At 36.2% G+C, this 26783-nt stretch overlaps 1 protein-coding gene across 5 annotated transcripts in view; it reads right to left on the bottom strand.

The window, feature by feature from the left end:
- LOC117992968 (synaptotagmin-10-like) overlaps positions 1–26288 on the bottom strand; it is an 89753-nt gene extending 63465 nt beyond the window's left edge. Inside the window, exon 1 of one of the 5 annotated variants that reach the window (XM_069506238.1) lies at positions 26176–26288. In XM_069506238.1, the coding sequence (XP_069362339.1) occupies positions 26176–26284 (109 nt within the window). In that variant the 5' untranslated portion in view covers positions 26285–26288. Of the gene's footprint in view, positions 1–16578; positions 16662–26175 lie in introns of those variants that run through there. The other 4 variants (XM_069506237.1, XM_034980701.2, XM_034980699.2 and 1 more) reach the window with 4 other exon arrangements.
- Between the last annotated feature and the right edge of the window lie 495 nt (positions 26289–26783).

Genomic DNA, 26783 nt, shown 5'->3' with positions numbered 1-26783 from the left:
CTTATCGGTAACTCATCCAAGTAATACAAATGAATTAAGGTACACATTGGCAAAAAAAAAAAAATTTTTTTGGGTAAAAGCTTTTTAATGTGCTAAAAAAGAATTGAAAAATACTCGGATATAATAAAAAACGAACTAAAGCGCTCAGTACTTCTCTACCGACCAAAAGATCTCCAAACAACGAAAAGTACTTTCATACCCCTTAGTAGCTCGGCTATAAGATGTTTATTACAAGGCTAGAAATAAAAACTGTACCGACACGAACATTGCAACAAGAAATCGCCCCTTCCCAGCTAAGAGCCTTTCGCAGAAACGCTAAAGAGCATTTATATTCTTTGAATATCGTACTTGTAAAAGCGCACCAACTGTATCTACCTACCTACTGAGGATTCCGTACCTAGAAAGAAAATCCATAAATCTAAATGAGTAAAAGATTGATTGACTGATCTATTAACACACAGCTCAAACTACTGGACGGGTCGTCATGAGTTATGTATGACTTATGACTTAGACAATTTAGTTTGTTTCTTGGTCCACTAAGAAAGGATTTTTGAAAATTCAACCCCTAAGAAGCTAAAATAGGAGTTTGAAATTGGTGTACTTCATAAGCTAGTTGTTTTATAAAATTAAAATATTTTGAAATTCTTTCATATCTCATAACAAAAAGAAAATTCCTGATTTACCTACTTACTGACTGACTCGTCAATGGCCATCCCAAACCCTTTGACCTAAAATACTTAAACTTTGCACAGAGGTTTCCTTTATAATGTAATGAATGCAACTCGGCTGGGCAGCGTTCAGGAAGCTTCGAGATGTCTTCTTGTAAAAAATCCCTCAGTAGGTACTTGAAGACCAAAGACTTCGAACAGTACTTGTTGACAGTGATGACGTATGGATCCGAGACATGGTCGCTGGGCCTCTACGAAAGCTCGGAGTCACTAAGCGGGCGATGGAGAGACCTACGCTCGGAGTTTCTCTACGTGATCAGAAATGAGGAGATCCATAGGAGAACTAGAGTAACTGACATAGCTCAACGGGTTGCGAAGCTGAAGTGGTAATGGGCAATGGGCAAGGCACATAGTTCGGAAAACCGAAAACCTCGCACCGGAAGGCGCAGCGTTGGAAGACCACCCACTAGGTGGGCAGACGAGTCGCACGGAGCCGCTGGATTCAGGGGGCATAAGACTGTGGCGTGTGGAAGTCCGTACAAGAGACTTAAGTCTTGCAATGGACGTCTATCAGTAAGTCGATGATGATTATTTTAAAATTCCCACGAGAGCGAACACAATAAAGATCAACAAGCATAAATAAGTATATAGCTGTTTTAGTAGTTACTGAAATAAGTAGCTGTGACGGACTGACAGACGGACGAAGTCGCAGCATAAGGATTCTTTTGAGGCGGTCGAACAATTTAAACAAATAAATAATTATACACTATGCTTCCAAGGTTCGGAACCCTTCGGTCCGCGAGCCTGACTCGCATTTAACTGTTTTTTAATCTTTTAGTACGGAACTCTAAAAACCTCGTAGCTTGTACAATTTGCTTATTACTCTGCGGTTCATGAATCGTTAACTCTGTAAAGCAAATGTCTTTTTCCAGATTCAGTGGAGTTTTTGACTAAATTGAAACGGTTTCCTACGAAGCTCTTTACAGTGATTGTTCTTTAAATGAATAAGTACAAGATTACAACATTAAAATAACTGAGCTAAGGGCGTTTGTGCACTCATTCGTATTCGGTTCGTATTCGGTTCGTATCCGTGATTCTTCGAAGTGGTCGTCATACAACTGACTGACTGATCTATATCAACGCACAGCTCAAACTACTGGACGGATCGGGCTGAAATTTGGCCTGCAGATAGCAATTATGACGTAGGCATCCGCTAAGAAAGGATTTTTAAAAATTCAACCCCTAAGGGGGTGACATAGGGGTTTGAAATTTGTGTAGTCCACGCGGACGAAGTCGCGAGCATAAGCTAGTAAAGGCATAAAATGTCATAATTTAGCTTTTTTGTTGGTGTCGTCTGTGCCCAACATACCTCACACCCTGTGGTCACACCTACCTTAAAGCACTCAAAGTCTGTGAGTTGACGTGGTACACCGTACACCCGACAGAAGTGAAGCTAACTTGTACTCCATCTCGCTCTCTCATACGGGCAACACTTGCGTTTGCCGCTTCTTCTATTTTATTGTCATTTAAATAGGTTTTCTCATTTAATTTGGTTCTTAAAAATCCTATGGGTACTCATCGATTTTACGGCACCAAAAGTGTCCTATGTCCTACCATCAAAATCGGGCCGTGAAAAACTAGCAAACAGACAGACAAACAGACACACTTTCGCTTGTATAATATTAAATAATATTAGTATGAAATGGATTTGACGACCTTAGTGGAGCAGTGTTGAACGCTGTAGTCTTATAAGTCCCGGGTTCGATTCCCGGCGGGGGAAATTTGGAACTTTATATTTCCTAAATTGTCTCTGGTATGGTCTGGTGGGAGTCTTCGGCCGTGGCTAGTTACCACCCTACCGGCAAAGCTGAGCCGCCAAGCGATTTAGCATTCCGGTACGATGCCGTGTAGAAACCGATCGGGGTATGGGTTTAATGAAACTGCCATACCCTTACAAATAAGCCCGCTTCCATCTTAGATTGCATCATCCCTTACGATCAGGTGAGATCGCAGTCATGGGCTAATTTATATCAGAATTAAAAAAAAACCTAATTGAAACAATACGGTATTTGACAGCTAGTCAAATCTGTAACTTTTTATCAAACGTCATAACGAGCGCTTAGTATGCGAGATTCTATGAAATACCGGTGTGTGACGTCACAATCATTTGACGTGCTTTTTTTAGTTTAATCGATAATTTAAAATAGTTATTACCCTTAAAACCAACAAAGGACGTGGATTTTACGTATTTTGGAAGACCCTCTATTTAATAATTACTGAGAAATAATTTATTTTTGATGTAGTCAAATACCCGATAATGGGCCTACAAGTCCCCATGGAAACTACTGGGTACATACAATCTAAACTAAGTACCTCAGTCGCCAACCCCTAAGCAAATATCTTGAAAAAATAGCTACTGAGGTAAAACAACCTGTTGCTACGTCAACTCGAGTCAAGGCTTTTCTGTATAGATACTCTATATATACGCTACGTGCTATAATAATATGAGATTGCACCTCTCACCAACGTTGATAGAATTCGAGACTTTTTTTTAAAAATACATAATAAATTATTTATTGATCAAAAACATAGAAAACAATTATATATACTTACTTACTTATACATACTTATAATAACATACCAATTTGTTAAGTAGGTTTACAGAAATACCGACTTACTTGGTTTTGCTTGCTTGATGGCTGACTTCTAGCGAATACCCGGTATGCGTGGTGTGCACGCTAATAAAAGAATGTGCCTAATGCATTGTTTTTTGTCGTATGCGAAACCCACCTTAACATTAATTCAGAGCTACTGTATCAAAAATAAGAAAATTATATGATCCTTGCTCGTTTTCTTTGAGACGACAACAAATAAGATAGAGAGATATTTATTATAAATAAGATAGGTACCTACTCGCCAAAATCCGACCTTTTCCCGGGTAATATATTATTTTCCCTATTGTCCCGTGATTTATTTGTGAAGCTGTCGCATTCGGTTATCTGCCCCATAGGTTTTTACTAGTGTATCAGACATATTATTTTGCCTACATTTTATTTTTCACTACAAATTGACGTGATTTTTGCATAGGTAAAGATAAAGACTTGGAGAGTGACATAGGCTCCCTTTTATCCCAGAAAATCAAAGAGTTCCTACGGGATTTTCAAAAACCTAATTCCACGCGGATGAAGTCGCGAGCATGAGCTAGTCTGTATATATATAAAATTCAAAGTCCTGACTAACTGACGGATCTATCAACGCACAATTATTCAAACTAATGGGCGGATCTGCCTAAAAGGCATAGAGATAGCTATTTATAACGTAGACATCCGCTAACAAAGAATTTTTGAAAATTCATGCCCTAAGGGGGTGAAATAGGGGTTTATTTATTTATTTATTTATTTAACATAACCCTTAATAACTAAAAGGTTACTGTATAATTTACAAAAAAGAAAACTATTCGTCCGGCCCTGAAGGCAAACTAGAAGTGAATATTCATGTATTTAAAAAACTACCTCGTTAAGAATTCATAAAGAAACGCAAACTGAGTTTGAGATAAATTAACATTCCTTCAAGAAAAGATCCTTCTCCCAAGATGTTTAAGTTAATTTATTACTTACATCCATCATCTAACATTTATCTACTCTTTACCACAGAAAAATATAATTATAGTACTAACGTATCTTTACCCAACTACGGCAAAGCCAAAAGAAAGGGTTATGATTTTGTAGCAGTCTATGTATGTATGTATTTATGTGTGTTGCACCGTAGCATCTACTCTACTGAGCCAATTTTAATGAATAAGGTGTCAATCGATTCGTTATTATAGTCCAGATGACATAGGCTACATTTTATGCGATTAAAATCTATATAACTAGATGTAAGATTCAAAAAAGTGGGGTCCTCCAAAACTTTTTTGTTTTGTTTTGTACATTCTAAAACAGATTTTTATATACAATTTTTATGCATTTAATAGTTAGTTTTTGATTTATCGTGCAAAATGATGAAAAAATACGACTGTAGTACGGAGCCATAGGTGAGCGAGTATGACTCGCACTTGGCCGGTTTTTCATTTCAATTAGGTTACCCTGTAATACCTACGTAATATTTATAACGGTCTAGACGCACTATTAGTGTCAAGAAAATAACTAACAAACAAAACACTTTGATTTAAAAAAGTCAATCAATAATTTATTAAAGGTAATGTTATAAAGTCTATCTCTAGTCTATAAAACATACAGAAAAACTTATAAAAAAGGGCCGAATTGAGAACCACCGCCTTCTTGGAAGTCGGTTAATAATGTTTGATGAAGTATCGTAGTCGACCCCAGACATTTATTTACCAGTCGTTATTCTCATTCTGCAAGAAATGATTATCTTTTTTACTGCCGGATAAAAGATTCCGAAGTTTTGAGAAACGAGGAAAAGAATTGTATAATGAAATCGGTATGTTGAGAATTTATGATATATCTCTCTCCGGACTTGAACAATTGCTTTTTATCGACCTTATTTGGAAAAAGGAAATAATAAAGGTCCTTTTACTTTCTGAGGATTTGAAAACGTGATTGAGATCACGTGTTCATTTGTAACTAGGTGATGTTTGCTTCATCTGAGTTGATTTAGGTTTTAAAAATACCATGGGAATTCTTTCATTTTCCGTGGTAAAAATAGTCCCTATGTCCGTTTTTGGGATGCAAGATGGACCGGATTTTTATTGCGAGAGTGAACTAGCGGTGTGGTGGTGGATTCTCAGATCCAAAATCTCTTAAAGAAATAAGTTCTAAAAATAATTACTTGTATTAAATATACAACACTGGTGTGTCAAAATTTAATATATTCAAAAACGCACTCAGATCTTCATCGTCACACTCATTTTAAAAGAATTTAAAAAATAGGTTTTTCTTTTATTTTCTTTTCCTAGATCAGGTTGATACGACTACTAACTAAAATTGATGACCAGGCGCTTGTAAAAAATACATCGTACATAGTTATGTACTTAATAAGCATTGTTTTAGTCGTAGCACACTCATAACAGGGAAAAATTTATTATCAAACCCATTTCGAATCAGAGCACTCTCTGTGAAAGGTAAAAGGTCTTGAAATAATAAACCAAAAGTAAATAAAAATACGAAAAAGAAATTCAATCAAAGTCGTGTACCAATTTCTTCGAAGTCAATTTAATTTCCAGTATACTGATATCATAATTTTATATGAACAAAGGCTGAGATTCAGAAAAACTTCAGCATGAATTTCAATGAATATTGAATACCCATTGACGGGGTGAAAATTGGTGCGATAAGAATTTGCGTCATTTTATACATATTATACGGACATCTTTTTGATATCAGAGTTGTAATTTTTTTGTTTTTTTCTTATCATTTCATAGAATTGGACCATCTGCGAATTGGACTATCTGCGAATAGGACCATCCACAAATCTGATCAATCGCGATTTGGACCAACCGCGAATAGGACTAATTGCAAAAACTTGACTTTTACGAAATTAGCATTGGACTATTCACGCCTGAACATTTACTAGTAGGTACTTAATAACTCTATGCACCATCGATCAAGTAAACAATAGTATAAGACAGGCAAGAAATATTGTACAACGACCTTATTTCGGCTTTGTAGAGCGTTGACTCTGTCACTAATACCTATGTGACGTTTCGTCGGTCTCAACGACAGAGACAACGCGAAACGCTTAGGCGTTTTCGAAATCGTTTCCACCATTCAAAACTTATTCGTGATATAAAATTGAAATGCTACTACTAAACTTTAAAAAATCGATAGTATTAATTTTTGTCAAGCTTTAATTAATAACTAAAAGTCGCTACTCGTTTGCGTTATAATTTATAAATAATGACTTAGGTATTTAAAAAATCGCTCGTTTCCTGAATAGAATATAGAATACGTTCTTCATTTTTTAAGTAGGTTAAAATTGTAAGTCTTTTTTAATCCATTAACAAAGAAAAATAAACGTATTTATGCGGCAGAGTTCGATCCATCTTAAAAAAATTTCAAATGTTCATATTCAACTTTTCCATTATAATTATTCACGAATGTATTAATTGGGACCAATTTATTATTTATTCAAGGAATTTTAGCGCAAAAGTATTCGCTGTATTTTAATCGACCTGAATCGACCTTTCGTTTCCCAATCGGGTAAAAGTATGGCATGCCAATTATTTTGTTATAATGAAAGTTCATTTCGTTGAATATTTTAACGCGATGCATACAACAGTCCAAGATATTTTTTATTAAACTACGCCGTAGCTAACCAACATATCGTATAGTAGTTAAAATTGATAGGGAAGCTTTGGAGACTTATTCTTCATAATACCAATCTTAGCATAATAATTTAGGCACTCGTCTCTCTTTCTCCGGTCGTTCCTTCATTGCTGAAGATCGTGGTCTTGGCAAACTTCCCTCGAATGGATTATCTGTTTCCACCGGCTTCTGTTGGTGGCCATTTTCACTATGTGATAAAATTCACACCTGCTGGATCCCTTTAACTGGTCAGACCACCTAGTTGGTGAGCGGCCTCTCGCTCTTTTGCCCTCCGTGTTGCCAGTCACTATTAGCTTTTCTAAGCCGTCTTCCCCCCGCCGTATGATGTGGCCGGAATATGAGAGCAGTCGTTGGTAACATATGGAGGAGAGTCGAGCAGTGATTCCGAGTTGCGAAAGGATAGACACGTTTTTGCGCTTGGCAATCCACGGAATCCGTAGCATCCGCCTCCAGCACCACATTTCGAACGCATCTATTCTTTGTCTGTCTTTTGCTTTGATAGTCCATGTCTCTACTCCATATATAAAAATTGGAAAGATTAAGCACGAACGAGATGGGTCTTGGTTTTCAGTGATATGCCTCTGTTCTAGGAGATAGGTATCTACAAAACACTTTTATTTTTAAGGTAAACAAGTACAAGATAAGGTACGTAAGTAGCTTTTCTTTCATTTTGATACTTCAAACTAAAATGGGAACCAGACCCATGATTCCACACAAAGCATATGTGTATAAAGTATGTTTGTTGATTTTCAAATAAACGCATTTTATACATGTACCTAACAACATTATCAAAATTCTGCCGCATAGATCACATTGAATAAAGCATATTATATGTACGTCAATAGAGTTCATCTCTGTCGCGAACTTTATTCACGGCCGAAGTTGCAGCATTAGTTACATAGTAAATAATATTCAGTCTTAATTTAGTAAATCACCTGAAACATCACTAAAAACCAAATAAAATTAGAAAACTTGACATAATTAAGATTGCGAAGAAAAGACAAGTGAAAGTCACTTTTTAAATTAAAGTCTACAACTACAAAATAAATCATAAAAATGAATATTTAATGTAATGAAATTTCAGATAAAGCAATAAAACATAAAAATGTAATAGCTAAGTAATATTTTTTGGTATTTCAAATAGGTTTGTTATTTTTTATCGTGCTCATAAAAAGTTTTAAATACAAGATTGACTGACAAATTGGTCTCAGTTTAGCTTTTAAGTTCATTGCTACGCAGAATTAAGTAATAAATATCAGTATACATACTTAAAAGGAAAAGCTGACTGACTGATCTATCAACGCATAGCTCAAACTTCTGGACGGATCGGACTGAAATTTGGCATGCAGTAGCTATTATGACGTAGGCATACGCTAAGAAAAGATTTTTGAAAATGCAATCCCTAAAGTGGTAAAACAGGAGTTTGAAATTTGTGTAGTCCACGCGGACTAAATCGCGGGCATAAGCTAGTGGATCTATAAATACAACAAATCAATATTTATTACAGTACGCGACAGAAAATAAAGTACATCGACCTTTAGAAAGACATTTCAGCTTCGTAGATCGTTGTCTCTGTCACTCATACCTATGTGACGTTGTCGGTCTGAACGACAGAGACAATGCTCTACAATACCGCAATCTCTTTCTAAGGGTCGATGTACATTATTTTTTGCCGCGTTCTGTAATTCTTCTACGACTCAGAATGTGAGGTCCATTTTTTCATTATCTCACTTTGCTCGAGTTTAACCAAAACAAATCAGTTAATTATTATAATGAAGTAAATAGAAATTTAAGAAGGTACTAAGTTGGAAATTTCATACAACAAAAAGGAAAGTCCTAACTCACTCACTGACTGACTCATAAACGCCCAGCCCAAACCCTTTCGACTTGGAAAGCTATAATTGTACACAGAAGTTCCCTTTATAATGTAGATAAGGGATAAAGCCGAATGTTTCGAAATTCCCGCGGGAGCAAAGCTGCGGGCAGTGGATAGTATTTTCTTTAAAATTAAAAAAAAATGCTGCGTTTTTTAAATCAAACTCTTGCGCCTATTTCACTTTTAAACATAATGACCGAATATCAATCAATTGGTGTATGGGCCATTGCACCGTCATCGTTCATAAAATCCATTGAGCCAGTACTGAGTGTACGCATGCGTATGACGTCACTTCCCTGTGATCTTGACACGGAAATGGGTCACGATCGAGTCCCGCGCAGGCTGGCGACCTTGGACCGGTAGCTACTGGCTAGAACATTCTGGATCGCAATTCGTATCAGCTGAGAAAAACAAAATGAAGGTTCCTTTTGTCTTATTGTCGTGGATTTTGTTTTTTGTTGGGAAGGTTGTTTATAAAGCTTATACCGAAGTAAATTAATTCAACGGAAACCTTGTTATGTTAAATAACAAATATTTTCCAGGCGGGCCTTTGTAATTTTGTGATATTACCGTAAAGTTAATTTATATAAATTCAAGAAATTACTCGTAGATGAAAGCTTTTTCAAGTTTATTTGAATAAATCGCACCCTAAGATCAAAACTGTATCAACTCAAAAACTTTTCCTTTTCATACAACTTCAGTTATTGGTCCTTGACTCAATTTACGTACGAAAAAGCTGAAGTAACAACACTCTATGTAATATTGAAAGCACAATTAGGTATTCCATTCCTTCTTAATCTTTTTTTAGAATTTTAATTGATCTGTAGATAATACAAAACAGTTTTTCTTAGTATCTGAAAATAGTGTTTTGAGCAAACGTGCAACAACGCAACACGTTGAAACAGTTTTGACCCAAGAGTGCGAAACAAACAAAATCGAGTACCTATGATTAAAAATATGGTGTTAAAATACCCTTCGGCAAAGAAATTAATTAGTGTATTGTATAATATATAGGTACCTACAACAATTAAATACAAATAAAATAGCCATATTTTAAGTTAAGACATTGCGAAACTATAGAGCAATTGTTTTTCATTTCATAATATATTTAACTTATGAAAATTTTGAAATGGGTAAGATAAATTTCAAATATCAAACCCTAGGCTATAACCCTTATAGACCCTATGTACTTATTATCCAGCTTTGGCTACGTAAATTCAATTAATCTGGCCCAACGGGACAAAGCACCTTTCAACTCTCATGATAATGAGACCTTTCAACTTTCCATCAAAAACACATAATTTCAAAAATAGCTATGTATGAAAAATATAATATGTCGAAAGAATGACTTTTTCCTGAAAAGGACGGTGTGATAAAAGAATACTAGGTAAGTAGGTATATAAAAGGTACATTATTCACCTGTCAACTGGAATATAGCGAAGGGGATTATTTGTGAGATTACTCTGAAAAGAAAGTCTTTGAAACGAACGAAAGTAATAAAAGTCTTTTGTGGACATTTTAATAGCTGGAGCTGTGAATGCCAAGTGGTGTAATTATCTTTAAAGATAATTTAGTCCGTCTTGTTGAAAAATTCGATTACGATAAACTTTTAGATTGGTGGAATTATTAACTGACAGATGTCCACCGCTGGACATATTTTGGACAATGTGTCTAGTGGGGGCTGCTACACTTCCCCACAAGATACATTGTCCAAATGCAGCTTGCATCCCGGGGAAGGACATAGGCTACTTTTTATCCCGGAAAATCAAAGAGTTCCTACGGGATTTGTAAAAACCTAAATCCACGCTGACGAAGTTGCGTGCATCATCTAGTAATAAAATATTTCAATAACTTCAAGCTACTTATGGAAAAAAAAGACCAGGTAAGTAGAAAATGTATAACTACAAACCACCGATGAAAATATTGTTTTTGCACGAAAATCGTAGGTACCCTTAAGTACGGTTTATTCAGCTGCCAACCAAAGCAAAGTTAAAGAGATTATAAACTGACTGAAGAGACCTAAAGGAAAGTCTTTTTCAAATGAACGAAAGTAACAAAAAGCGTTTTATTTTCACAGTGGTAAGTGGCGATTCTTCTTTTCTTAGCTAATGGCTTTTCGGTAAACCGACCGTCTTTATCAGATAATTTAACGAAAAGATCTTTTACGCTAATACTTACCACAGCTATACCAGTGCTAATACCACAGAGCAAGGATAGTATGTTATTACAGAGGTTCGAAGCCATCTAGAGTCTTGACAGAGCAATCGTACGGTAAGTGAGGGACGAGGGAGCGACCCAAGACGGCCCCAGTAATTCCGGGACCGATATTGAAAGGTCATCGTGGTCGGCATTTACCACGAGATCAAAGGCGTTGGACTACTGTATCTCTCGTAAGATAAGATAAGATAAAGTTTATTTGGCACAATAATAAATACTACATAAGCATAAGCATAACAAGACATTATTGACATAGATCAGTTATAATTCCCTATTACAAAAACATTACTGTACACCTGTTTTCCGAACTAGTAAAATCTGTGTCTCGGAAGACAGGGCCTCCAGCTCGGAGGACTGACTTATTAATATTAAACTTGGTCTTAGAAGCTGATGAATGTTAGAATAAGCCTGGGTATAGTTTTGCCAGTTGGTACATGCGGGTGTTAAAGCTATTTTGCAGACACATGGTTTAGTTGAAATTTCTGAAAATCACATAGTGGGAGTCTATCTTAAAAAGTAAACTTAATATGTTGTACAGACTTAAAAGTTTGTACAGCCAGTGGCCGTTTGACCTGTATCAGAGGAATGATAATATTATGTCAAATCAAATCAAATCTTACAAAAGCGAATCAGTTAATGTACCCAATCTATCTATACTCTAGTAATAAGACAAAAATGAATAAATAATAATATTTTAGTTTGAAAAAAAAAAACTAATTTGGTTCAATATTCAATATGAAACAACCAACCAAAGGCAACCGCGGCACTTCGGCTAATACGCGCGGTCCTTTGATCTCCGGTCATTTACTCTAGGATTTTAATTATATTTTTAATTTTTTTTAAATTACTTATTAAAAATATATTATTTATTTAACATTTTTATAAACGGTTAAGTAGCCATTGAATGCATGGTTTGCTTTCTAAAACGACAAAAGTTTTCATAGATTGTTAGATAGATTAGATTAAGGTCGCGACTTCACCCGCGTGGATTACACAAATTTCAAACCGCTATTTTACCCGCATAAGGTCCAAACGCATTTGCGCTGCGCTGCGCGGAAAATATGGCGCGCCTTGTTCCATGCAAACTCATATCAAGTGTGTTGGGACCTTTAGGGGTTGAATTTTCAAAAATTCTTTCATAGCCGATGTCTACATCATAATAGCTATATGTAGGTATGCTTAATTTCAGCCCGATCCGTTCAATGGTTTGAGCTGTGCGTAGATCAGTCAGTCAGATTTTCCTTTTATATATTTAGATACGTAGCTTGAAGAGTCTAGACCCCTTAACTCTTTTATATACTGTGTTATTGAACTGTATTTAAGTGAAATATAAACCAATATTACAGTAATAACTTTGGAAGGGAATCCCCTGTACCCGTAGTACAAGATTTTACATCTCACCAAACCAAACCAAATTCGAGAGTCGAAATACTTCCGCGTTACAGTTAACTGGATCTTGAATGCCTTGTTTTAAAGCTCAAGTTTGTCTACACTTCTACAGCCAGCGCTCCAAGCGGAAACATTGCGAAATTAAAATCAGTGGCATTGAATATTTGACTTCAATTCAAGGCTGTTTAGGTCCATTTTACTGTAACGCGGAAATATTTCGACTCTCGAATTTGGTTTCGTTTGGTGAGACGTAAAATCTTGTACTACGGGTACTGTACGCTAGTCACGCCCACGCGGTCTCGACTCTCGACTGAAAAGGGCGTGGTCCTCCCCGCGACTTCGTCCGCGTGGACTACACCAAATCCCTATTTTACCCTCTGAAGGGTTGAGTTTTCAAAAGTCCTTTCTTAGCAGATGTCTACGTCATAACAGCTATCTACATGCCAAAGGAGATGGTCACTCCTCAATACATTGTTTGCCCTAGAAAAAAAGTTTATGCGTCACGATGAAACATTTTCCTTTGGGTTAGTTTTCCTGTGTAAATTAATAATAAAAACAGTATTTTTGACCTTAGATAGTGGCGTTATTGCGTATTGAGTACCTAACCTAACATCTCACTAAAATTACCTAAAAGGTTTTGTTAGTAAAAAGCCCCGCTAGTTCCTAGGTTTCTATTTATGTCTTTCAAAATATTATTTGTAAAGTAATGTAAGTTAGGTCTCTTGGTACTTTTCACTATACAAACTTGTAACGACCCTCGGGCAATTTAGGGCCATCTCCTTTTAGCTCGATCTGTCCAGTAATTTGAGCTGTGCGTTGATAGATCAGTCAGTCAGCTTTTCCTTTTATATTAGACTTACAACATACAATTACAATACATTATTATATTTCCATTTCATTTAGTTTCATTTCTAAACCAAAAAATGAATACCCAATATAAGTCTAGAATAATAATATTAGTCTAAATATATAAAAGGGAAAGGTGACCGACTGACTGACTGATCTATCAACGCACAGCTAAAACTACTGGACGGATCGGGCTGAAATTGGGCATGCAGATAGCTATTATGCAGACTGCTAGATCTGCTAAGAAAGGATTTTTGAAAATTCAACCCCCAAGGGGGTAAAATAGACAATAAATAGAAGTCGCGAGCATAAGCTATAGAATAATATAGGCAACCCATTCATACGTTTACCCAATGACATTCTAACAAATGTCATTGCGTTTACCGAATAAAAGCTTTGTAATATGAGTGAGCAAATAGGTATATTATACGTTTTCAAAACTCATAAAACGAGCCTCTATTTCACTACATAATATCGTGTGAAAATCTACTGTTGTAGAGGTTTTTGTGAAAGTCTATAATCCATCATGTCGTAAAGCCTCCATCACTGCTCACTCGAGTGGATAGAGGGGCTCGTCCTAAAGCTTTGTCCACATGGTGACAATTTTTTCTTCTTATAAATGTGATTTGTTTATATATTTTTCATGATTTTGCAAAATAATTATCTAATAAACAGAATTTTGGTCAGTGTGTTTAGAATCAGTTGATTATTATCAAAACGTAAAATTTAAATAATTTTAACTTTGGCAATACAAAAAGGCTGTATGATTTATCATCTTTGCCAGTTCTGAAGGGGATGAATTGAATAACCAGGTTCTACTTGGTAAGGATGCCAGGTGACTACAAGATAGATGAGCCATTAATCGCCATCAGCATACCCACTAAAAACCCAGCGGTACTGTCCGCGTCAAGTACCTATGTATAAGGCGTCTCAGGATCCCGGGTATAGATGCGACTGAGATAAGCGGAGCTCAAGCTTAAAAGCCAGATAACATGCACAAGTGATAAGGTTCTATCATTATAACCAATGACTTTTATAGACTGGTAACAGACCCCCATATTTTAAAGCATGCTCATAGGTGTCGTTTTACCTAAAGCTGCCTGAACACCGCGCCTGTATCTATCTGTTTAGTTTGTACAACCACACGCATGTGTGTCAAGTCACGCACTTAAGATTTTCGGGACAATGTTAGTGATAAGACATCTACCAACATAGTGTCAACACGAAGACCATTTGACACAAAGTGTCAATTTTAATTCCCGGTACGCTCGATAGAGCGCTTTGAATCCACACAAAAAGTAACCGCCATTTTGTATGGCACACTCTTCCAGCGTACTTGTATATTTCCATTTCAGTGAGTAGGATCCATAATCATTTGTCAGGACAGTTGGCGCTGGCAGGTGTTATTTATATCCCTTAAATGGGTTTGTAGGTTGAATGAGACAGTTGTAAACCAAAGGGATTATAACGGAATACCCTTACAGAGCAAACCACTGTTCAACACGTGGGCATGAAGGTCTAAACCGCAGAGATTAAAAACTTAACTAATTGGTAACGTGATACAGAAATTAACAACCTAAACTTCTATCCAACAACTAACATAAAAGCTGAACCAACTTCAGAGTTTATTGAACTATAACTTAAGGTACTAATGGTTGAAAACTACACCGATAATAGAATTAGGTAAGTACCTATATACATATACTTCCCACGACTTCGGCCGCGGGGATTCAAGTTTTTCAAAATTCCATGGGAGCTCTTTTAGTTTCCGGAATAAAAAGTACCTAATCTTGGAAATGCAAGTTATTTCTGTAACTCGTTAAAATCGGTAAAGCGGATGGGCCGTGAAAAGGTAACACAAAGACCGACAGGCACATTTTTGCATTTATAACACTAGATTGCAATAATTTCGCGTGATCAACTAAATTGTCCGTTCACACACCAGATGCTCGAAGATCTTCACCAATCTGGTTGCAAGTAACGATAATATATACATACGTATGTACATACATACGACACATTATAATGTCAGCAGGTTTGCAACTAGCCACGGCTGACGCCTCCGACCAGACAATGAAAAACAAAAAATTTTTTTTATCTGATACTAGCTGATGCCCGCGACTTCGTCCGCGTGGAATTAGGTTTTTTAAAAATCCCGTGGGAAATCTTTTATTTTCCGGGATAAAATGTAGCCTATGTCACTCTCCAGGTCTTTAATACCATACCATCTATACCCATGCAAAAAATCACGTCAATCCGTTGCACCGTTGCGACATGATTGAAGAACAAACCAACAAACCAACAAACCAGCAAACCAACAAACAAACACACTTTCGCGTTTATAATAAGGGTACTGATTTTTAAGGGGCTTTTATATAGGTGAGTTATAGACTTAGGTATATGCCAGCCCCGTCACATCACAAACGTTAAGATGTGTGACTAAGCGGAAAGATCCGAGAAGTTACTACATTCTTATCTCAAGAAAACTTCTCCAATATGGGATTAATGTAAAAGGATCACGATCATCAATAAGGAGTACTTCGACGCAGTATGAGGACGTGTAATTGAGCTTTAAAACGCGTCCTAACCATTTTCCAGTCCGATTCTTTAATCAATAAACAGGTGGGTAGGTACAACGCGCGTAATATGAATAAAGTAAGTACCTAGCTATCTACAATTATCTGGTACAAGCAGGTGGGCGTGGCTGGTGTACCGGGGATTCCCCGCCATTTCTCTATTTAATATTTAAATACAGCTTCAAAATAAATTTTTATATTCTCACAGTAGATTAATTCCTTGAAGGGAATTTTATTGGCGACAAAATATTACGCCGTAAATTGTGAATATCCATTTCAGTACATCAACTTTTTGTATCACGGGTGATATTTTAAAGCCAGCTATTTTAAAATGTCTGTGTTATGGTGTTCCCAGATCCTTTAGCATACAAGGCAAGGTTTTTCAGTTATTATCAGGTGTTAGCGATGATAACCGGGACCGACGGAAGCCTCGCGAGGAACAGAGTGGAATACACAAAGCTGACTGCCAACCTTCGCTAGTCGAAGAGGCACGCAAAGCTTTTGGAGTTACAAAAAAAATGAATCGATTGATATGCGTTGTCACAACAGCTAGGCTACACGTGCTTTGCAGCGCAGTTAACCTCCAACTGCAGTTAAATAGTCAGCTGCTAGAGCAGTTGACTGCTCAAACTGCCCATCAATGGTCATCATCTTAGGTAAACACTTAAAGTAAAGTTTTAATTAGGAATTTAGGAAATTTAGCTTTAAAACTATCTTACTTACTTGTGCATAACACTATTCTCTACACCAATAAGCACTAAAGTTCACAACTATAAGCATAAACGTCTTAGTTATCCGGGATTTGCGACAAAAGTAAATAATACTAGTATTTCATAATATACGAAGGTTATTAAACGAAGGAAGTTCATATCCGTTGGATAAACGCTATCGTACAACGATGTTGACTTTACAACTGACAATATGAATAACTCTGTATTTTAGTTTATCTATCTCTCTACTAATATTACGAAATTGTAGCAGTCTGTCTGGACCAAGAGGCGCAATTACTGAGGTGCTGGTAATTGTGGGCCAAAACTAATCAGTAGTCTACGTCAAAATAAATTGGTCTCTAAAAAATTGGCAAGCCTGATTTCATACTAGTTTAGGTACTTCGTCCACGTGAATTTTTAATAGTTAGGTTTTAATAGAAATCCTCTTCGATTTTCCTGGATAAAAACTTATATCCGTCTCCAGGATAGAAAGCTATCCCTGTACCAAGTAGATGATGCCTGCAACTTAGTCCTTGTGGATTTAGGTTTTTGTAAAATTCCGTGGGAACTTTTTGAATTTCCTGGGCCAATATTATGCATGTTATTATTGTCATAACATAATCTTTTATATGTTTATTAAATAAATTAAATAGCAGCCTATACGTCCTACTCCGAGATGCAACCCGTCAAAATTGGTGAAACGGATGGGCTGTGAAAATCTTGCAGGCAGACAAACAGATAGACAGGCGGACAAATAGACAGACCAACATACTTCCGAATTTATATTAGTATGGATAGTATAGATAGACTTTGCAGTAATATTTGCAGTAGTAATAAGCAATAATGATGTTTACATAAATAAATAATATCTGGAAAATGGAAAAGCAGTAATCGTGAAACTCGATGCAACTACAAATAGAACAAGTACGCCATACTTAACACTTTAATACGAAAACTATTCCTAAAGGTAGGTCCTTTAGGAATAGCTTTTCTAGCAATTTTCTTTCAGACATTTCAAAACTCTCAGATGGATAGCCAATGCAACTCATAAGTTTTCAAACTTTCAAATTAAATTCCCAAAAGTTTAAAGTACTAACTACCGAGGGAGTTATCACCATTTTCTTAATTAGGTTCCATAAGACTATTAGTATATAAGACTATCTATCAGTAGGTATAATCTTACTTTTTTAAATTAAATTAAAATTGAAGATTTATTCAATCAAGTATCCGAAAACTTTGACCATAAATTCTTTCCGCAGGCATTTAACCTTATACCTATTAGGAATATTGATTTTAGGTAGGTATAATCAAAGATATTATAAAACACTAGATAGGCAAAACTCATACAATTGCATTTCAAAAAATGAAGGCAAATTCGTATACCTTCGCGTGGGAGACATAGTACCGTAGCGATACAGACTTAGCGCAGTCCTTTTGACTTTTGACAGGTTGAGATAGCAATTGGGCAGGGAACGCCCCGCACACCCGCACAGCCCCCACGCTAACCCGGTGCGGATGACGTGCGGCTGTGCAGGATGTCCCCCAGCTCATACCCCGATTGCCATCTCAACCTGTCGCGGCCTATAGGAGCGAGCTTCAAAAAATTGTATATGCTTTGAATGGTTTTCTTGTTCAGTTAAAATGAATTTTGACTGGATATGGGTGTTAACTACGTTTTGACTGTAACATTTTACTAATTCACAAGGTGAAACACGCGAACTAAACCGTTTCTAAACTAATTGTATATATCGATAGTTTCTAAGAAAAAGAAAGGATTTTGACTCCCAACTAGATTTTTTTAAAGAATTTATCACATGGACAAAATCGCAGTAAAAAGCTAAGTACCTAAGCTTGCTTACTAAGCTATCTTAGTCATTAAAATATTTGCGAGGAGAAACTAAATACCCAAAGGGATCGCGTAAGCCAGACAGAATTTCGCCGCCGCTTACAAAATTGACAATTACATAGTTGTAAAGGAGCGACGCGTCATGTGACCTAAATCCTAATTAAGATCCCTTTTATTTGACGCACCATACACCGTGGATATATACATAATCAAGTTAAGTGTTTAGCTTAACGAATCCGGTAGAGTTTGTGAGTCAATTTGAGTGTAGAATAAACTAATATTATAATGACATAACGTTAATTCTACTGAGGTGTAACACATATCTATGAACTATCTCTCTATCGTTCTATCTCTATCGTTGTAGTACTCTTATACTAAACTAGCGACCGCCCGCGACTTCGTTTGTCTAAAATATAAATTCTCTTTATTCCCTATCTCGTAGGAATTTGATCCTGCCTTATTCCTTGTATATATCATATAGGGAACCTCAGTGCAAAATTTTAGTAATAGGTCTAAAGGTTTGGACTGGCTGTTGATGGGTCAGTGAGTGAGTCAGGAATTTTTAGGGTTCCCTACCTCAAAAGGAAAAAAGAAACCCTTATAGGATGACTTTGTTGTCTGTCTGTCTGTCTGTCCGTCTGTCCATTGTGTCTGTCAAGAAAACCCACAGGGTACTTCCCATTGACCTCGAATCATGAGATTTGGTAGGTATTTCAATATTTCTGCCTTTCACCAGAGATGTGTTAAACATGTGTTAAACTGCGTAGCGAGGGATGTGTATGATATCAACCTGTTAGTTTAATCAATTTTATTGAATTGTTTGATTTGGGTCATCATTTCTTTTACGTATCCCTCTCTAAAATCTCTTTTATTCGGCACACTTGCCACTGCGGCCTACAGATACACCTTACCAAGTTAAATACTTAGTTTGAACACACCCGATAGAGTTTGTAGGTAATTTGAGTGTTACACAAACTATCGCTAACAAATGCATAGTGAATTTATTAAACTACGTTCAACCTATGAATTCATTTATTTTTTCATATATCCCCAGAATTATTTACATGCAAATATCACAATTACAAATAGATGTCGGAATATTTTTTGTTCATTTGTATGTTTATTTACATGTTTACTAGAGAACTGATTTGTTTGCACTAAATACCTACCATGTTTACTTTGTGTTACAAGAACAAAAATAAATAAACATAGTTTAGTTTAGTTTAATATTCTTTATTGTACACCAAAAAGAAAAGACACAAAAAGAAACATGTAAAAGAAGAACATACAATCAGCGGCCTTATCGCTGTGAAGCGATCTCTACCAGGCAACTAGGTTGAAGAGGATACCATACATAAACATACCGTTCATATTGATGTTTCATGAAATATCAAATTCGTGGAATTTTCCAAAATCCTTTATATAAAAGTTTCCAGAGCAATCTTATCTTAGATTAGTCTTTAATTCAATTTCAGCTTACATTCTAACATTAGAAAGGCAAGTATAAACGCCTTAAAATCCATGGTTACGGTAAGTGCTACGTTGTCGCTACGCAATCTGCGTAGCCACTTCGTAGCTAGTTCACTCTGTCGTAACTCTCTAAGATTATACTTAATAATAAACCGCGAGTTCAATAACTGTAAGCTAGGTTGTTGACACTTCAAACATTTTATACATATAAGTACTTAGTTGTAATATTAATCCCACCAAAAACATTTCATGTAAATTTGGTTGCCAAGACTCACAAGTTTAGAATGCCTTCTTTGTTAAAAAGTAATGAGATCTCTAGTAGAGCTGAGCTTCGATTTGTGCTGCCCATGGGACCTGTCCCAAGTCCAAAGTATATAGCTCTTAAATGCTCTTGACTGTATCACATTTATATAACACTAGATGATGCCCGCGACTTCATCCGCATGGATTTAGGTTTTTGAAAATCCCATGGGAACTCTTTGATTTTCCGGGATAAAAAGTAGCCTATGTCCCGGGATCCAAGGTATCTGTATACCAAAATTCGTCAAAATCGGTTGAACGGATGGGCCGTGAAAGGCTAGCAGACAGACAGACACACTTTCGCATTTATAATATTAGTATGGATTAAATAACTCTGCTTATAAGCCCTGACACTACAAACCCTACGTCTTGGTAAAAAAAAAATGGTAAAAAAACTGGCCGTTTAATGTTTGTCGACGAAAATCGATGTATTTCAGGTATCAATAAATCTTAAACGATATAAAGCTAGATAATTGATACTTGGTATGTTTAATAAGTTTGCTGAGGACACCTTATCCTGAAAAATTCAGCTTTCTAGCGTTATCGAGACATAAGCTTTGACTGTTCGAAAATACAACGAAACGCTTAGAGAAAAGGTACGTAGTGCCCCGTCCTTTAGTTTGGCTCGTCTTGGCGGGGGCACTGTCGTGCTCCCTGGTTTACATAAAAGATCAGACGTAAAATTGCTTTATCAATACTTCATATTATTATAATTGCAAAACTATGTCTGTCTGTCTGCCAGTTTTTCACGGACCATCCTTTCAACCGATTTTTATGAAAAAGTACACCTTACATCTCGGGGACGAACATAGACATACTTTTTGTCCCGGAAAATCAAACAAAATAACCTAAATCCTCGTGAACTAAATCGTCGTAGGCTAGTTAGGTAAATACTAAACTTCGAATCTGATAAATATGAAAATAATACCATTCAAAATACCTATAATAACAGTGTTGCTTTCCAAGTGACGGGTAGACAATTGCCAAACTGTCGGCGATCGGCCCTTCACAAGTTAGTTGCCAACCCAAGGAACAACAAAGTTTCTAGACTAAATAATAATATTATGATTATGTCTAATAGTGAAATCCGTTTCTAAGCGTCTTCGTAAGCGTATCTGTACTTACTCCAGATACAATACGATACTAAGTACAGTCAGTGCAGTAACGGAAACTCGTTACAAAATTTCAGCTCTCTTGGTTCAAGCTTTTGAGCGGGGTGTTGATAAGTTAGTCAGTAAGTCAGGACTTTTCTTTTTTTATAATATTTAGATGTCAATAATTGGCTCATAGTCACTCAGTGGGCGATTGATAGAGCCATACTTGGAGTTTCTCTACGTAATCAAATTAGCTATGAGAAGATCCGTAAGAGAACCAGAGCGCAGAGAGTTGCGCAGCTGAAGTGGCAATAGGCAGGGTGCATAGTTCGAAAAGCCGATAGACGTTGGGGTCCCAAGGTGGCTGGACACGGGCTAGACGACAGCAAACGCGTCGCAGGAAGCCGCTGCCGCTAGACCGTGGCGAGTGGCAGTCCCTACAAGAGACCTATGTCCAGCAGTGGACGTCTGTCGGTTGATAATTATGATGATGGTATTTAGATGTACTTGAACTGGAAGGATCTTGGAGCCTACCACATTATAATCCATAATTGAATGGAAAAGGTTACGACGTAATAATTATGTTAATGAAAAAATATAATTATTATATTTGGTAAATTAATATACTCTCATTTATATATTTTTCTCATTTTTATCATATTTTTAAAAAACAACAAACAATAAAATAACAGAAGCAACAAAAAAAAAATTAAAGTAAAGTAACAGTAAATCAAATAACAGGAACAACAAAAAATAAAATAAAATAAAATAAACAACAGAATATAAAGTAACAGAAACAACAAACGATAGAATAACAGAAACAACAGAAATTAAAATAACAAGAACAATAAAAATTAAAGTAACAAGAAAAAAAGATAAAAAAAAAAATATGATTATTATGAATATTCAGTTAAGCGTAGGTACTAATTGATATGCTAATATTAATTAAGTACCACTTCAAAATATTATCGGCGATAAGTACCTATATTATATTTTACGACTTTTAGTAACTCATAAATCAAAAACTATAAGGACAGTGACCTTTAATCTGTTTGGGTCTTTAAATAGTTATGCTAAAATTCGCTTTTTCTAACGCTCCGTTATAAAAATAATAATTAAAATTTTAGTACCAAACATGGCTTGTTTGATAATAATCTTTTTCCCAAGTTTTCACCTGCCAAATTTCATGATTCAAGGTCAACGGGAAGTACCCTGTAGGTTTCTTGACAGACCGACAGACAGACAACAAAGTAATCCAATAAAGGGCTCCCTTTTTCCTTTTGAGGTACGGAACCCTAAAAATCGCTGTCCATACGCCAGTATTAAATAAATTGCATTAACTTATATTTTATAAGCTTGTAACTTTGGAGCTTCGTCTTTCATCTGGAAAATCTTTTGTAAGAGTCCTTTCTAGGTAGGTTTAACAAAATCCCGGCGTAAAGTTCAGATTTCCTTTGAGCACACTCAAAGTGGTAAAAGTGTTCTGAAGACTATACTTCGTAAATATATTTAATCCGTAATCAGTATATTTTCTCTTCTAGGTGTATTATAAAATTAACAGGATATTTTCCCTCAACTAATATAAAACCAACTCATGGCTGCCAGTGCCTACCTATGTGTCCGCGTGAATTTAAGTTTGAAATAATAACTTTCTTAGTGAGAGTCTACGGTATAAAGAGAACTTATAAAAGTTCAAGATTTTAGATTTAGCAGAAACTGACTAACTGTCATATCAATGTACTGGACATTGATATGACAGTTAGTCAGTTTCTGCTTCGGTCTGTCAGTCAGTTATAGGTATATACATTGTACTTAATAGATAGGTTGTGATAATGTATCTATTTATTTGTGCATTACTCAAAAACCAATGCCATTCATATTTATGGATTCCTTTTGATTGCTTGTTTATGTTAAATTATATTTGAAGAATTAAATGTCAGATTTGAATACTTTTCTACGTTTTAGAGATGTATTCAAGTCTGATTGTGATCATTTAATAAGTTTCCAAAATCTTTGTAAGGTAGAAGTACTATTAAAGGCAAGGCAAATTGTACCTACCTGCCTATATTTTTGTTTTGCATTTTTTATGTTTTCTCTGTATTAGTGTAATAAGTATGACGCGAATATCGGTCGAAATCGACACTCATAAATCCACATTAATAGGTGTCTACTTTAAATTATATCAGAAACTGGAAATGTATTGCTTAATTTAATTTCAGGAACTATAAATGATAAATGCAATAATTTAAAACACGTTCGGGTAAATAATACTGTAATTTTATACGAACCGTAACGAAATTCATTTCCATTTCGAATTTCGAAAGACCATCTGGATATCCGTCAAAAGTATCTCATCATCATCATCATCACCCATTGCCAGCTCACTACAAAGCAAGGGTCTCCTCTCAGAGTGAGAAGGGTTTTTGCCATAGTCGACCACGCTGGCCTAGTGCGGATTGGCAGGTTTCACACACCTTTGAGAACATTATGGAGAACTCTCAAGCATACAGGTTTCCTCACGATGTTTTCCCTCACCGTTAAAGCAAGTGATATTTCATTACTTAAACTCCGAAAGGTGCCCGGGATCGAACCCCCGACCTCCGATTAGGAGACGGACGTCCTAACCACTACGCTATCACAGCCTAGTAGTTAAAGTACGTACCAGAAACGTTTTAAAAACACGACCTTATTGTGCTAAAGAGGTGGTTGGGCCGTGATCTAAAAAAATATTAATAGGGACATTTTGTATGAATTTCAAAACTTACCTACTAAATTTCATCTCAATCGGTCCAGTAGGAAATTGGAGCGTATTGACTGTAACAGACGGGCAGACAAATACACGAGAGATCCTATACGGGTGCCGTTTTTCGGACACTCAGACGTACGGAACCCAAAAAGGTCGTCTGCGTTAACTGTTCCATGAGGACCTAAAATTAGCAACTTACCTTTCACTAAGCAAGCATTCCAGACCAATGGTTTTAAAACCATCCGCTTTTTGACTACTCAGTAGACTTTGTTAAGTATTTGAATAAACCACACTTTGAATTTTAAATTTGAAAGTTCAAAATAAATCTTGACCTTTTAAGCAGGTTCAGGTTTCAGAATTATATTCTAAAAAGTTAGTGAACAAAATTATAAATTTCATATACAAATATTTATTTAGAAGCCATTTATTTTCATGCAACCCTAGTATCACGGTTCACGAGATACAGCTCGCTGACAGACGGACAGCGGAGGCTTAGTAATAGGATCCCGTTCACACGCTTCGGTACGGAACCTTAAAAATATATATATGTAGTTATTTTAGTAATAAGCCGTACTCTCTCTAAAATTAAATGTTTCTAAGGAATTTTACGCAAGTGAAGCCGGCATATAGAATCTCGTAATTAATAAAATGTACCTACTTACCTACCAACTTAATTATCTCAAAATTCAATGAACTTAACGATCAAGCCAAGACCTCTGTTCAGACCGATATTGAAACCGCTATGCGAACCAATCTGTTATAGAGTATCGACTAATTACATTCCAGGGATTTGAACCAATTTATCGGTAAATAATTAATTGAAGTATTCATTGCTTTCTAAAAAAAAATTTACTTATTATAGGCGCACGCTTAACGCTCATTATGGAGAAAGTTTGTATGTGAGTGTGTATGTTTGTTACTCCTACACGTAAAAAATACTGCACGGATTTTGCTGAAATTTGGAATGGAGATAGATCATAATCTACTCGTATCTCCAGTCCAAATTTCAGCACATAGCCTGGATTAATTGGCTACTTTTTATCCGGAAAAATCAAAGAATTCTCACGGGATTTAAAAAAATCTAAATCCACGCGGACGAAGTCGCGGGCATCAGTTGATTTTAAACATTAATTAACTATCTGTTTCACGTAAGTAATTTCATTTGCGTTGATTTTCGTAGAGTACTCGAGGAATGTTTCCTCCTTTCAAATCTCAATAGGTTTTGGATTTAAATTATTATTTTATAATTTTTATTAAATTTTTTATATTTTTATAAATTAGTTTTCATTAATTATTATTGTTCTTAAGTAACATTAAATGCTGATTTATATTCACTATTTAAATCGATTTATTGTTAGACTGTAAGTAATTTATTCGTAACGCCACAATAGAAAAGACACGGTGAACTCCGAAAACTGCGAAGCTGCTAAAATTTGAAACCAATTAAAATTCATGTAGCCGTGGTAATTAATGGAGCGTGCTCTTTATTAAATAAAGAACATTAATAACCATGGCCCCAGTTTACCAAAACAAAGTTAGACACTTTTTTGAAGAATAGGTACGACTTGAAAATAGAATGCTGGAAACGAAATTATTTAAAAAAATAATTTTTTTACTAGCTGATGCCCGCGGCTTTATCCGCGTGGATTTAGGTTTTTAAAAGTCCCGTGGAAAGTCTTTGATTTACCGGAATAGAGCGTATGTCACTCTCCAGGTCTTTAACTGTAAAAACCCATGCTAAAAATCATGTCAATCCGTTGCTCCGTGATTGGAGGACAAACCAACAAAGTAGTGATGGCTTTTATTTTTAACCGAATTCAAAAAGGAGGAGGTTCTCAATTCATCGGAATCTTTATTTTAACACATAAAACGAGCCGTAAATGGAAAAAATTACACAATTTTAATTAAATACACTGCATTTATCCCAAAAAAATATTGAAAAATGAAAGTGAGAAGGTACACTTTCATATTTCTGATTGCTTCACTGTTCGATAAAAATGAAAACACTTAAGTACAATTTAGAAAAACGCCGCCTATTTTTCTTTATAAAAATAAGAAACACACAGTTTAAAAATCGAAAGTGGAAACATTTCGCGAATGTACGAGTAATAATTCAATTTGAAGATGGAACGCATAAAAGGGGCACTAACCTTCTCTCGCGCGCGCGTCTCTCGAGTCGTCGACGATGAACAGGTGGTTGTTCGCTCGCCCGAGCTCGAGCTCGGCTGGCGCGGTGCTAGCGACTCGCGGTACGCCCATCACGGCCGGTGGTTAGGGCGCGAATGAAGCTGAAGTCTGAACGCACCCTGTACGACAGGGCAGGTAGGTAGGTCCTAGGATGGGAAAACTACTCCTTCTGCTCAGTGCATTAGAACCAAAAAGGAAAATATTCTTTACTTGATGTTGCCTAGCTGTGAAATCTACTGGTTAAGATGTCCGCCTCCAATTCACGAAGTAAGGGGTTCGATCCTGGGCACGCAACTCTTACTTTTGTGTGCCTTTTAAGCAATTGAATATCACTTGCTTTGACTGTGAAGGAAAACATCGTGAGGTAACCTGCATGCCTGAGAGTTCCCCGTAATATTTTCTAAGGTGTGTGAAGTCTGCCAATCCGCATCGCTCCAGCATGGCAGAGTATATGCCCTAAAATCCCAACACTTTGCCCGCTCAGTAATGTGCCGGCGATGTGTTGATCATGATGATTTGTGATGATCCCCGCGACTTCGAGTTGTTTTAGGTTTTAACTTTTTGATTTTTT

This window comes from Maniola hyperantus, chromosome 22, assembly GCF_902806685.2.
Source record: "Maniola hyperantus chromosome 22, iAphHyp1.2, whole genome shotgun sequence".
NCBI classification, from domain to species: Eukaryota; Metazoa; Arthropoda; class Insecta; order Lepidoptera; family Nymphalidae; genus Maniola; species Maniola hyperantus.
Note: the sequence above shows the minus strand (reverse complement) of the source record. Positions and strands in the feature narration are given on the sequence as shown.